The sequence below is a fragment of the Oncorhynchus tshawytscha genome, linkage group LG05, assembly GCF_018296145.1.
Source record: "Oncorhynchus tshawytscha isolate Ot180627B linkage group LG05, Otsh_v2.0, whole genome shotgun sequence".
In the NCBI taxonomy this organism is placed as follows: Eukaryota; Metazoa; Chordata; class Actinopteri; order Salmoniformes; family Salmonidae; genus Oncorhynchus; species Oncorhynchus tshawytscha.
Window position 1 is genome coordinate 42,757,699 of NC_056433.1, and position 15,255 is coordinate 42,772,953.

Below are 15,255 nucleotides of genomic sequence, written 5' to 3' on the forward strand. Positions count from 1 at the left end.
TGGTCATCAGCTATCCTTTAGCTCAAATCTATCGGCAGTTTTGTACGGCGCAGCGCGGCTCGGAACATACCGGACCAATTTTTCTCTCCATGTCCCTGGATTTCAACTGCTCTCTGGACATTCATACCCGGATCTCACAGCTAGCTAGCTGCTATCCGTGTGACTATCGGCTTTCGTCGATTCCGGAGCAAACATCAATTATTCCGGAGCTAGCCAGCTCCATCAATCACTCCTGGGCTGCAGTCACCTATCCGGACCCGTTTTACTGCCTACGCGGAGCCCCACCGGGCCTTCACAACTGGACTGCCGACGTTATCTACCCGAAGGAGATCCGGCTGGCTCCTCCGTCGTGACGTTACCTGAACGCCCATCTGCGGCCTGCTAACCGTTAGCTGTCTTACCGGCTGCTATCTGAATAGACAATCGGACAATTGCCAGGCGCTCTCTTGATGACGACTTCTGTAACCGTAATAGCCTTGGTTTCATGCATGTTAACATTAGAAGCCTCCTCCCTAAGTTTGTTCTATTCACTGCTTTAGCACACTCTGCCAACCCGGATGTTCTAGCTGTGTCTGAATCCTGGCTTAGCTGTTTTACCAATTCTTATCTTTGAAGACCACCAAAAATTCTGAAATTTTAATTCCAAACTACAACATTTTCAGACAAGATAGAACTGCCAAAGGGGGCGGTGTTGCAATCTACTGCAAAGATAGCCTGCAGAGTTCTGTCCTACTATCCAGGTCTGTACCCAAACAATTTGAACTTCTACTTTTAAAAATCCACCTCTCTAAAAACAAGTCTCTCACCGTTGCCGCCTGCTATAGACCACCCTCTGCCCCCAGCTGTGCTCTGGACACCATATGTGAACTGATTGCCCCTCATCTATCTTCAGATCTCGTGCTGCTAGGCGACCTAAACTGGAACATGCTTAACACCCCAGCCATCCTACAATCTAAACTTGATGCCCTCAATCTCACACAAATTATCAATGAACCTACCAGGTACCTCCCCAAAGCCTTAAACACAGGCACCCTCATAGATATCATCCTAACCAACTTCCCCTCTAAATACACCTCTGCTGTCTTCAACCAAGATCTCAGTGATCACTGCCTCATTGCCTGCATCCGTAATGGGTCAGCGGTCAAACGACCTCCACTCATCACTGTAAAACGCTCCCTGAAACACTTCTGCGAGCAGGCCTTTCTAATCGAACTGGCCGGGGTATCCTGGAAGGATATTGATCTCATCCTGTCAGTAGAGGATGCCTGGATATTTTTTAAAAATGCCTTCCTAACCATCTTAAATAAACATGCCCCATTCAAGAAATTTAGAACCAGGAACAGATATAGCCCTTGGTTCTCCCCAGACCTGACTGCCCTTAACCAACACAAAAACATCCTATGGCGTTCTGCATTAGCATCGAACAGCCCCCGTGATATGCAGCTGTTCAGGGAAGCTAGAAACCATTATACACAGGCAGTTAGAAAAGCCAAGGCTAGCTTTTTCAAGCAGAAATTTGCTTCCTGCAACACTAACTCAAAAAAGTTCTGGGACACTGTAGAGCCCATGGAGAATAAGAACACCTCCTCCCAGCTGCCCACTGCACTGAAGATAGGAAACACTGTCACCACTGATAAATCCACCATAATTGAGAATTTCAATAAGCATTTTTCTACGGCTGGCCATGCTTTCCACCTGGCTACTCCTACCCCGGTCAACAGCACTGCACCCCCAACAGCAACTCGCCCAAGCCTTCCCCATTTCTCCTTCTCCCAAATCCATTCAGCTGATGTTCTGAAAGAGCTGCAAAATCTGGACCCCTACAAATCAGCCGGGCTAGACAATTTGGACCCTTTCTCTCTAAAATTATCTGCCGAAATTGTTGCCACCCCTATTACTAGCCTGTTCAACCTCTCTTTCGTGTCGTCTGAGATTCCCAAAGATTGGAAAGCAGCTGCGGTCATCCCCCTCTTCAAAGGGGGACACACTCTTGACCCAAACTGCTACAGACCTATATCTATCCTACCATGCCTTTCTAAGGTCTTCGAAAGCCAAGTCAACAAACAGATTACCGACCATTTCGAATCTCACCATACCTTCTCTGCTATGCAATCTGGTTTCAGAGCTGGTCATGGGTGCACCTCAGCCACGCTCAAGATCCTAAACGATATCTTAACCGCCAGCGATAAGAAACATTACTGTGCAGCCGTATTCATTGATCTGGCCAAGGCTTTCGACTCTGTCAATCACCACATCCTCATCGGCAGACTCGACAGCCTTGGTTTCTCAAATGATTGCCTCGCCTGGTTCACCAACTACTTCTCTGATAGAGTTCAGTGTGTCAAATCGGAGGGTCTGCTGTCCGGACCTCTGGCAGTCTCTATGGGGGTGCCACAGGGTTCAATTCTTGGACCGACTCTCTTCTCTGTATACATCAATGAGGTCGCTCTTGCTGCTGGTGAGTCTCTGATCCACCTCTACGCAGACGACACCATTCTGTATACTTCCGGCCCTTCTTTGGACACTGTGTTAACAACCCTCCAGGCAAGCTTCAATGCCATACAACTCTCCTTCTGTGGCCTCCAATTGCTCTTAAATACAAGTAAAACTAAATGCATGCTCTTCAACCGATCGCTACCTGCACCTACCCGCCTGTCCAACATCACTACTCTGGACGGCTCTGACTTAGAATACGTGGACAACTACAAATACTTAGGTGTCTGGTTAGACTGTAAACTCCCCTTCCAGACCCATATCAAACATCTCCAATCCAAAGTTAAATCTAGAATTGGCTTCCTATTTCGCAACAAAGCATCCTTCACTCATGCTGCCAAACATACCCTTGTAAAACTGACCATCCTACCAATCCTCGACTTTGGCGATGTCATTTACAAAATAGCCTCCAATACCCTACTCAACAAATTGGATGCAGTCTATCACAGTGCAATCCGTTTTGTCACCAAAGCCCCATATACTACCCATCATTGCGACCTGTACGCTCTCGTTGGCTGGCCCTCGCTTCATACTCGTCGCCAAACCCACTGGCTCCATGTCATCTACAAGACCCTGCTAGGTAAAGTCCCCCCTTATCTCAGCTCGCTGGTCACCATAGCATCTCCCACCTGTAGCACACGCTCCAGCAGGTATATCTCTCTAGTCACCCCCAAAACCAATTCTTTCTTTGGCCGCCTCTCCTTCCAGTTCTCTGCTGCCAATGACTGGAACGAACTACAAAAAACTGGAAACACTTATCTCCCTCACTAGCTTTAAGCACCAACTGTCAGAGCAGCTCACAGATTACTCCACCTGTACATAGCCCACCTATAATTTAGCCCAAACAACTACCTCTTTCCCAACTGTATTTAATTAATTTATTTATTTTGCTCCTTTGCACCCCATTATTTTTATTTCTACTTTGCACATTCTTCCATTGCAAAACTACCATTCCAGTGTTTTACTTGCTATATTGTATTTACTTTGCCACCATGGCCTTTTTTACCTTTACCTCCCTTCTGACCTCATTTGCTCACATTGTATATAGACTTGTTTATACTGTATTATTGACTGTATGTTTGTTTTACTCCATGTGTAACTCTGTGTCGTTGTATCTGTCGAACTGCTTTGCTTTATCTTGGCCAGGTCGCAATTGTAAATGAGAACTTGTTCTCAACTTGCCTACCTGGTTAAATAAAGGTTAAAAAAAACATCAACAAAAAACAAACAATTCTTTAGACTATTGCAACCTGTTTAAAAATATGGCACACACACAATTGATGCTTTCAAACAATCCTAACCTGTGCTCTGTGTGTTTCAGCTGGACCAGCTGGTGGTTGATGCAGCCAAAGAGAAGAGGGACATGGAGCAGAAACACTCCACCATTCAACAGAAGGTAACACACAGAAACATGACTCACCTTTTTTGGCACACTTGCGCTATACACTGAGTGCACAAAACATTAAGAACACCTTCCAAATCTTGAGTTGCACCACCACTTTTGCCTTCAGAACAGCCTCAATTCAACGGGACAAGGACTCAAAAAGGTGACAAGCATTCCACAAGGGATGCTGGCCCATGTTGACTCCAATGCTTCCCAAGTTGGCTGGATGTCCTTTGGCACTGGCAGGATAGAGTTTGGGAAACCTTGCTCTAGCTACCCTTGAGCGAGCACACACACACCCTCCCTGTCACTAGCCTTGGGGAGCTCTGGTTTAAAGCAGTGATTTGACTGAGGTGGATCCTTTTCCCTCAGCCATAAAGCCTTTCTTATTGCATTCCAACCCATTCTATTAAAGGATCAGCCCTGAAACTGGGATTTTCAGAAAGCCTCACCAATATACCCCCAGTTACTCATCCACTTCTGCCCTTCTTCACTCTAATCATAGAAATGGAGGATCTGTCTACTTCTATGAGTACAGCATGTATTGTAATGAAAAAAAGTCCTTATTAATGACTATCTATGATGTATTTTGTCATTGTATTTTGTCACCCCCTTACCCATTCACTTCTGTACCCGTCTACTCACTCTAATACACACGCTATCATTATATTTATCATTATATTTCTATGCAAACAGTATGAATGGTAATTCATTATTTCATTAATGATGACTATTAATGGTTTATTTAGCGCTATGAAACACAGAACTGCAACTTACTAATGTGTTGTGTAACACTAGAAGAGTAGAGGAGTCATTGGGCAGGCGTTGATGATGGGATCTCACAGGCTAGGTCCTAAATGGCACCCTAATAAGTCACCGACACACAGGCACACACCATGCTTTATTCAAGTGGGTCGGACGCTTCGGGGCTCACTTACCAAACGACAGGGATACTCGCTACTCTCCCTGTAGTTTTTATAGATGCTCCCCAGCCCGTGGCTGCAACCCATGTGGAATTCCTAGTGTCTGGCATATTTTAGAACTGCCGATTTGTGGTCACTAAGGCTGCCCTTAAGTCCATACACTTTTTGGCCCTGATGGAGACATGGAATACCCCAGAAAACACTGCTACTCCAGCTGCTCTCTCGTCATCTGACTGTGTTCGCTCATAATCTGAGAGCATCTGGTCATGGTGGCACTGGGCTACTAACTTCTCCTAATTGGAGATGTTCTCTTTTTCCTCTCTCTCACCAGTATCTCCTCATTTGAATTCCATCTGGTCACTGTTACTTGTCCACTCAAGCTTAACATTGTTTTCGTCTATCGCCACCAGGTGTCCTTGGAGAGGTCTTGATAAGCTAAATTCCCGACGATGGCTCACCAGTCATCGTACTGGGTCACTTTAAACTCCCGACGCCTTACTGCAATTAATTTCTTTCCAACTCTTTCTTTGAACTCTTTTCAGGGTTTCATGAAAATCCTGGAAAAGTCATGGAATTTTGAAATTGTGTTTTCCAGGCCTGGAAAAAAATCAGAAATGTTTAGGAAAAGTCAATGGATATCAAATAATTTCAGTTCATGTAATTTATTTAGGTACTGTTTTTAAATATTTTATGAATCAAATAAAAATATCAGCCAGAATCGGAATGAGCGCGTCTGTGTTAGTGACTGTGTTAGCGACTGTGTTAGCGAGTATCACCTGCATGCATGTGTGAGCCGAGACGAGTGGGCCGTTGCTCAAGGAGAGAGAGGCAGTCGGACAATATGATAGAGAACAGACTAATAAATAGGTAGCCAATTCAAAACATATCTTGTAGTTAAATGTTTTCGTCATGACCCAAAAATTTCCACCGATTTGATCTTTGATATAATAAATGAGTGAATTATTTAAAAAAACATAACATTACAACCAAATACGTTTTATTTCACAATGTTGTACATCGAGGGTGGTCAACCATCCTCCAGGAGAGCTAATGGGTGTGCAGGCTTTTATTCCAGTGCCCCTCTAACAAACCAAATTTTAGAAATTAGCTGCTCAACCGGACCTTGATAAAACTGGCTCTGTGTTTGAGCAGAGCTTGATCAAAAGCCTGCACACCCAGTACCTCTCCAGACTGAGGGTAGACCACGTGTTTTATACCGTTGCCTAACAGGTGTTCTACTTTGGGAGGGGAGGGGGGATAAAAGTAATGGAGAAATAATGGAAAAGTCATGAAGTTCCATCTGTCAAAATGTGTATGAACCCTGCCCTTTACTCTTGTGACCCCTTTCCCAGTCCCCTTCCACTCACAAGGCAGGCAATATGCTTAACCTCATCTTCACAAGAGGCTGTTTGCTTTCTAATCTCTCTGCAACCCCACTCCATGTGGAACACTACTCCTCCAACCCTTCCCACTCGGCCCCTACCTAGATGGTCATGCGCCGCCGCAATCTTTGCTCTCTCTCTCCCACTACTGTCTCCTTCTATCCTATCCTCTTTTCCTTTGGCTTAATCTTTCTCCCTCCTGTCTCCTGACTCTGCCTCTTCGACAGTACTCTCCTCCCTTTCTGCAATCTTCGACTCCCACTGTCCCCTTTCCTCCCAGCCGGCTCGACCTTCTCCTCTTGCTCCGTGGCTGAGTGACTCACTGTGTGCTTACAGAACAGGGCTGCGGGAAGCTGGGCGGAAATGGAGGATAACTAAACTTCTGTCCTTCTACTCCCCCTTCTGTACCTTCTCTTCCTCTGTATCTGCTGCTAAAGCCACTTTCTATCACTCTAAATTTAAAGCCTTTTTCCACTATCTCCTTCACCTTCTCCCTCCTCCCGCTCTGTGGACTACTTTGTCAACCACTTTGTAGAAAAGGTTAATAGTATCCATCCCTCATTCTCTCAGGCTACTGAGCCCACTGATCCCACTCACACAGAACTACCCTACGCCTTGACATCTTTCTCCCCTCTCTCTCTAGATGATATCCTGTGACTAGTGATGTCTGGCTGCTCGACAACCTGCCCACTTGACCCCATCCCCTCCTCCCTTCTCCAGACCATCTCTGGAGACCTTCGCCCATTCTTCATCTCCCTCAACTCATCCCTGATATACAGTGCCTTGCGAAAGTATTCGGCCCCCTTGAACTTTGCGACCTTTTGCCACATTTCAGGCTTCAAACATAAAGATATAAAACTGTATTTTTTTGTGAAGAATCAACAACAAGTGGGACACAATCATGAAGTGGAATGACATTTATTGGATATTTCAAACTTTTTTAACAAATCAAAAACTGAACAATTGGGCGTGCAAAATTATTCAGCCCCTTTACTTTCAGTGCAGCAAACTCTCTCCAGAAGTTCAGTGAGGATCTCTGAATGATCCAATGTTGACCTAAATGACTAATGATGATAAATACAATCCACCTGTGTGTAATCAAGTCTCCGTATAAATGCACCTGCACTGTGATAGTCTCAGAGGTCCGTTAAAAGCGCAGAGAGCATCATGAAGAACAAGGAACACACCAGGCAGGTCCGAGATACTGTTGTGAAGAAGTTTAAAGCCGGATTTGGATACAAAAAGATTTCCCAAGCTGTAAACATCCCAAGGAGCACTGTGCAAGCGATAATATTGAAATGGAAGGAGTATCAGACCACTGCAAATCTACCAAGACCTGGCCGTCCCTCTAAACTTTCAGCTCATACAAGGAGAAGACTGATCAGAGATGCAGCCAAGAGGCCCATGATCACTCTGGATGAACTGCAGAGATCTACAGCTGAGGTGGGAGACTCTGTCCATAGGACAACAATCAGTCGTATATTGCACAAATCTGGCCTTTATGGAAGAGTGGCTAGAAGAAAGCCATTTCTTAAAGATATCCATAAAAAGTGTTGTTTAAAGTTTGCCACAAGCCACCTGGGAGACACACCAAACATGTGGAAGAAGGTGCTCTGGTCAGATGAAACCAAAATGTAACTTTTTGGCAACAATGCAAAATGTTATGTTTGGCGTAAAAGCAACACAGCTCATCACCCTGAACACACCATCCCCACTGTCAAACATGGTGGTGGCAGCATCATGGTTTGGGCCTGCTTTTCTTCAGCAGGGACAGGGAAGATGGTTAAAATTGATGGGAAGATGGATGGAGCCAAATACAGGACCATTCTGGAAGAAAACCTGATGGAGTCTGCAAAAGACCTGAGACTGGGACAGAGATTTGTCTTCCAACAAGACAATGATCCAAAACATAAAGCAAAATCTACAATGGAATGGTTCAAAAATAAACATATCCAGGTGTTAGAATGGCCAAGTCAAAGTCCAGACCTGAATCCAATCGAGAATCTGTGGAAAGAACTGAAAACTGCTGTTCACAATGCTCTCCATCCAACCTCACTGAGCTCAAGCTGTTTTGCAAGGAGGAATGGGAAAAAATTTCAGTCTCTCGATGTGCAAAACTGATAGAGACATACCCCAAGCGACTTACAGCTGTAATCGCAGCAAAAGGTGGCGCTACAAAGTATTAACTTAAGGGGCTGAATAATTTTGCACGCCCAATTTTTCAGTTTTTGATTTGTTAAAAAGGTTTGACATATCCAATAAATGTCGTTCCACTTCATGATTGTGTCCCACTTGTTGTTGATTCTTCACAAAAAAATACAGATTTATATCTTTATGTTTGAAGCCTGAAATGTGGCAAAAGGTCGCAAAGTTCAAGGGGGCCAAATACTTTCGCAAGGCACTGTAAAAAACTACAGACCTGTATCCCTTCTTTCTTTTCTTTCCTAAACACTTGAGCATGCTGTCTCTGACCAACTCTTTCGTTATCTCTCTCAGAATTATCTTCTTGACCCTCACCAGGCAACTCACTCAACCGAGACCTCTCTCCTCTGTATCACGGAGGCTCTCCGCTCTGCCAAAGCTGACTTTCTCTCATCTGCGACTAAATCTAACTGCTCCCTTCGACGCCGTGAACCATCAGATCCTCCTCTCCATCCTCTCAGGGTTGCGTGTCTCAGGTTCTGCACAATCCTGGATTGCGTCATACCTGGCAGGTCGTCCCTACCAGGTGGAGTGAAAAGAATCTGTGTCTGCACCACGTGCTCTCACTACTGCTGTCTCCCAGGGTTCGGTTCTAGGCCTTTTTTCTGTTTACACCCTGGCAAACTTCTCAGCTTGGATGTCGGCCCACCAGCTCAAGGTCAACCTCGACAATACACAGCTGCTCTTCCTCCTGGGCAGTGTTCATTTTGGAAATCTTTTTAGTCTATCATTTTTCTGCATAACATCCTATTCTCTCCCAACAGAAGAAATATGAGGATATATCTGGCCATGAATTCCCAAGCCTTAAAGAACGATGGAGGGGGAGAAGTTGCACCTCTGTCACTCGATCGCTCCATTATCGATGTTCCACAGACGCCGAAGCCACATTGATGTCCAAAAGTAAAACGGAGGCTAATGACTTTGAATGGGAACTAATGAGCTAAAAGCCCAGTAATGTAGTCGAGTCCGATTCAAGTCTGCTACCAAATGTTTGCATATAGGCTCCCAGGGCAACGTTCAGTTGCAAAATGTTCTCTAACGTTGCAGATAAAGATTCCATGAATAGAGCCAACGTTATTCCTTATTCAACATGTCAGAGGGAGATTTTTGTTTGTTCTACATAGCATATTTATATCTGAACGTACCAAAACATTGCGTCCTGCTGAACGTGCCCCAGCTATAACAAGCTAATGAGGTAACAAGCCTGAACAAGGTGACGCCTAAACAAATTTTTAGCAGCCCCGTCCGCAGTTCTTTCGGAAAGTATTCAGACCCCTTGACTTTTCCCACATTTTGTTACATTACAGCCTTTTTCTAAAATGTATTAAATAGTTTTTTCTTCTCATCAATCTAGACACAATACCCCATAATGAGCTCTGCCAGGATGTATGGGGAGCGAGACTACACACCTTTTTTTCAAGTCTCTCCAGAGATGGTCGATCGGGTTCAAGTCCGGGCTCTGGCTGGGCCACTCAAGGACATTCAGAGACTTGTCCCGAAGCCACTCATGCGTTGTTTTGGCTGTGTGCTTACAGTCGTTGTCCTGTTGGCTCTGGAGCAGGTTTTCATAAAGTATCGCTCTGTACTTTTCTCCGTTCATCGTTCCCTCAATCCTGACTAGTCTCCCAGTCCCTGCCACAGAAGAAAACCCCACAGCATGATTCTGCCACCACTGTGCGTCACCGTAGGGATGGTGCCAGGTTTCTTCCAGATGTGACGCTTGGCTTTCAGGCCAAAGAGTTAAATCTTGCTTTAATCAGACCAGAGCATCTTGTTTCTCATGGTCAGAAAGTATTTTGTACCTCTTACTGAGGAGTGGCTTCCGTCTGGCCACTCTACCATAAAGGCTTGATTGGTGGAGTGCTACAGCGATGGTTGTTCTTCTGGGAGGTTCTCCCATCTCCACAGAGGACCTCTGCCAGAGTGAACATCGGGTTCTTGGTCACCTGTCTGACCAAGGCCCTTCTCCCCCGATTTCTCAGTTTGGCCAGGTAGCCAGCTCTAGGAAGAGTCTTAGGTGTTCTTAACTTCTTCTATTTAAGAATGTGTTCTCGGGGACCTTCAATGCTGCAGACATTTTTTGTACCTGTACCTTGACACAGTCCTGTCGTCTCTGTGCTCTACGGACTATTCCTTCCACCTCATGGCTTGGTTTTTGCTCTGACATGCACTGTCAACTGTGGGACCTAATAGAGACCGTGTAGACCGTTGTAGAAAATTCTCAAGGGTGATCAATGGAAAAAGAATGCACCTGAGCTTTGCAAACGGTCTGATACTTATGTAAATAAGGTATTTCATTTTTTTGTTTTTTATACATTTGCAAACATTTCTAAAAAAAAACAGTTTTCGGCTTGTCATTATGGGGTATTGTGTATAGATTGATGAGAAAAAAAATGATTAAATTGATTTTAGAAAAAGGCTGTAACGTAACAAAATGTAGATAACGTCAAGGCGTCTGAATACATTTCGAATGCATATATCTCAAATTTAAAAAAAGGAAACGCAATGGATAAGTTTCACTGGAACCTGTTTTTGTACATGAGTGAGTTTGTTGGTATTTGTTGTCTGTGTATGTATCTACATCCAAGTTTGTTTGCCTGTCTGGCCTCTTAGTATGTCTGTCAGTCTGTGTCTGTATGTAAATCTCTTTCCAGCTCCCTTTTTTTGTGTCTGTGTGAGAGTGTGTGCATGTCTGTCTGTGTGTGTGAGCGGAACATGGCAAGCAGCAGCTTGCTCTCCAGCATGAGCAGCACTTCCAGCCAGGAGCCCTCTCATTCGCATCCCGTGCAAATTTACGCTCATCCTTGTGCGTCTTGCATCCCAGCGCCCTCCCTGTCCAACCCCCTCCCTTTTACTAGATGCTATTTTTATGTCGTCTCGCTCCCTCCCTCCCTCTCTCTTTCTCTTTCTGCCAGTATGTATCAGCAGTTCTAACCTCTCCTCTTTTTCTTCCACCTCTCTCCACTGTTCCCCAGGCTGCTCTGCAGGTAAGCCTTTTTTCTTCTGTGTATTTCTGTGCTATTTCGGTTCTTTCTGCATGTTGATAGTCTGAAGTAATCATGATATATTATTGACACATACATGACGTGACCAGGTTAAGACCACTCAGTCCTCGTCACAGGTATGCTTGTGTCTGTTGAATTCCATGCATGGCGGCTGTGTTATATACCAGTCATTCATTCACCTAATGTGTTTATGATACAGCATATTGCCACAGTCTAGTCTTTATGCCTTACTGCAAAGGGAATGTGAGAGGCAAGTTTGATATCGGTCTAATTGCAACGTTGCAGAACATTACGAAAATGTGTTGTGCTAGCTGGGATAGGCTGAATCTATAACATACAAGCTAATTGCTCAATTGAAATATTCACCTAGACTCATGTGCATTTCATTTCCTCATGACTGTGTTTTTTAGAGTGTGCTTAGTATGCCTTATTTCTACCTGTGTGAATTATTAATACATTTCTAGAGGGCTCCATCGTCTTACAGATTGTCCCCATTGGACGGAGGGGGGTTCTAAGTTTAGCTCAAAGTATTAGCTTTTCTGCTTCTCAGAGGAGGCAGTGGATTGTGAACTGGAAAGGGTTCATTTTGGTTTTGTGGTTTGTGCATGCTGCAGGAGAAAACATGAGTCTATATACATTCACACACACTGGGAGAAGTAGAGTACATGGCTTTCAAATAGAGGCTGTATAAATGTTTCATGCTGGAGCTAATCTGCACGGGGTACGGTTTGTTATTCTAAACCCATTGCACCAGCCAGCATTGACCTACACACACACACACACACACACCTTCTCATCCCAATGAGTTCGCATGCCGCTGCGGCCTCAGCGGAAGGGGGAGGTGCCAAACTCAGCCAGCAGCAGTGACGAGTGTTGATGAGGAACGGACCGACACGCACACACAGGGTAATGGGGAGGCTTGTTTTGGAGAGAGGGTGCTAGTCCGAGTGTGACAGGGTTGTCACTTGAGATGCTGCGGGAGGACAGCAGAGGTAGCTACCGCTAGCTAGCCATTGTCAAGGTGACTGGGACACCGACAAACACACTGACCTGCTGTCACAGACATGAAGATGAAGATCTTCAGCAGATTCCACTATGTGTGGCATCTGGTGAGTCCGCTGAAAGAAGGGGGCAAAACATGTTTATTTTTTAGCTTCATATGGCTCTGTGCCATGGTCATGCTCTCTTGTGTGTGTGTTCAACTATCTCCAATTGTATCTCATGGAATCAATTGTCTCCTCTTTCTCAGTTTCTCAGCCCTTTCTCAGTCTTCTGGTGTTACTCTTTTAGGAGGTGACAGAGGTTGAACCTTTTCCCGATGGACGCAGCTTTTGTGCGTGGAGGTCCTCCGTATGTAATAATTGATTTTCATTTATTATTTGGTTTCCATTGACCCCCCCCCGCCAACTCCCTCCTCTTTTCCATGTATAACTAGAGTGATGAGGGATTCCATTGTCATGCTGTACATTCATGTGGTTTTCTCATTCTAAAGTATGTCTCCCACGGTTTACCTTCTGACTACAAAGCAATAGTCTGATCCCAGATCTGTTTGTGCTGTCTTGCCAATTCTTTGTCACTCATGGTCCAGTTGTCAAGACAGCCCAATTGGATCTGGGATCAGGCTAAAGAAGCATGGGTTTGACGTCTGCTTACATGTGAGTTCTGAGCTCTGGTTGTTATCATTACTTGTTTCCTGTTTGACACCTTTATTACCTCAGTTCCTTGAAGCAATATCTGATCTGACATGGATGGATTGATATATGATGCAACCCATCCTTTCACCTATCCAATCTTGTCAGATCATTATTTTTGTATTTTTTTTACAGGTCCACGTTTTGCCCACACAGTCGATTATTGCCTTGTCCTTTGACCGGTTGGGGATTGGATTCTATGTCCCTTGTCTGTCTTGAGTCCTGGCTGTATGGCTGTTTTACAATTGTATGGCTTTGTGTGTGGGTATTGTGGACAGGATCCAGGTTTAGTGGTGTGTATGTAGAGGGATGCCATGTTTTTATCCCTGCCCAAAAGTAACAACTATTTTATTCCTCTCCAGGGCTGGGACAGAGGCCTTGAATAAAACATACAGCCTAAAAATACATCTTAGAGAGTCTGTTTGAGTAGGCTACACATTGTTACATTGCAAAATGATTCCTTAGTTTAAGTGTACTGTACAGTGTACACACTAGGGTAAATTGTTTTATGGGTGGGTGATATTACGATAGTATCATCTATTGACGATGATTGAGAGCCATTGTTCATGGTGAAGACATTGTGATATGACAGACGATGGATAGCCTATAACTTGACTGCCACCCCGCAGTAAAGAACAAAATCTCGCACAGCAGGGCAGCACACAAGTGACATTCTGAGTAATTAGCTTTTTCCTATTTGCTATAACCTATTTCAATAAATATGTTGTATACAGAATGCAAGAGGAATGTAGGGTAACGGGGCAGAGAATTCCACCAAAGCAGCGCAAAATGTCGTATCATAAAATATTGTTTCTCTCTGTCGGATGCATGGGCCTTATAGCCTAAACCTATTCATTTTTTTTATATACTGTGAGGTCTGGAATTTTTGGATCCATTGATTAAAGAAGTGCAAAAAAGACTAGAAAATAAATACAAATACTGTATTTGTATGCTAAATTATACTTTATTTTTATATTATTTTATACTTATGCAATTGCTCAGAGAAAGATTTTGTTGAACAAGTAATAAAAAATAAATACAAAAACATCTAAGGGTCAAAATGATTGTATCCCCTGCAGAAGGGGAGCTAGCTTGAGGGCCTCTGGTGCGACCGTCCCAAGCACCTGTAATTGCTGATTTTTATTTGTTTGACCGTTCGGGAACTTTAAATCTAATTCCCATGTAAAGTAGCCTTTTGAGTGACTAAAATATCACCCATCATATTTTTTGGGGATAGCAATAATTGAATAATTGAAATAATTGAGAAAGTATTTTTTTTCTCCCATGACTAACTACCAGGAAGTTTGAAAAGACCGGCTGAGTGGCCGGGGTACTTATATTCATGAGCTCGCAGTTCTTTGACAGTTCTTTGAAACTCATGTCAAGAAACTTGGATGCAATGAGCAGTGTTTCAGTATAATCATCTCAAGCAAATTTGGTGATGCACAAAGCAAGTCCAGCAACATGGAAATTACATCAATGATGTTTTTTTTATACATCTCCCATTTGGCTCTTGTGATGCGGTTCACAGCAGCAGTTTTGAATGAACCCCCCCCCTTTGTTCCATGCTGGCTGAAGACCTAGCTAGCTAGCTGCGTCAGACAAGGATGAAAGGGGAGACTTTGTGTCTTTGCCATAGATGAATAGCGTAAACTTTTATAATTGCTGGAACCATATAGTCGAGTAGCTATCTAGCTATATAAACCACGCCCCTCCGCAAAGACACCTTTTCCAATGTTGGTTAAAAGGCAGTACTTATTTAAATTAAGTAAGAGAATATCACGTTACCATTGGTGTATTAAAATGACAGTAAGGGTGATGTCACCCTATTCCCTTAATAATCTGGCCTCCTGAATCCAAGGATTGCCGTAGCTATCCCTGTCAGTATCTTTCTTTGATCAACATCTGATGACTTGAGTACAGAACAGTGTGTGTGTGTGTGTACAGTGCCTTCAGAAAGTATTCAGACCCATTTACTTTTTCCACATTTTGTTACATTACAGCCGTATTGTAAAATGTATATGAAAAAAAACAGCAAATCTCAGCAGTCTACACACAGTAACCCATAATGACAAAGCGAAAAAAAGAAGGAAAAAAATGTTTTGCAGATGTATTCAAAATAAACAGATATACCTTATTTACATACGTATTCAGACCCTTTGCTACCCGACTCGA

General features: G+C 43.9%; 1 protein-coding gene across 6 annotated transcripts in view; it reads left to right on the forward strand.

The window, feature by feature from the left end:
• The window catches only part of acap2b (ArfGAP with coiled-coil, ankyrin repeat and PH domains 2b), a 146,923-nt gene that overhangs the window by 65,777 nt on the left and 65,891 nt on the right, over positions 1-15,255 (forward strand). For 3 of the 6 annotated variants that reach the window (XM_042321915.1, XM_042321914.1, XM_042321920.1), the window contains exons 9-11: positions 3,815-3,889; positions 11,360-11,371; positions 12,680-12,739. In XM_042321915.1, the coding sequence (XP_042177849.1) occupies positions 3,815-3,889; positions 11,360-11,371; positions 12,680-12,739 (147 nt within the window). The remainder of the gene's footprint in view (positions 1-3,814; positions 3,890-11,359; positions 11,372-12,679; positions 12,740-15,255) is intronic. The other 3 variants (XM_042321918.1, XM_042321917.1, XM_042321916.1) reach the window with 2 other exon arrangements.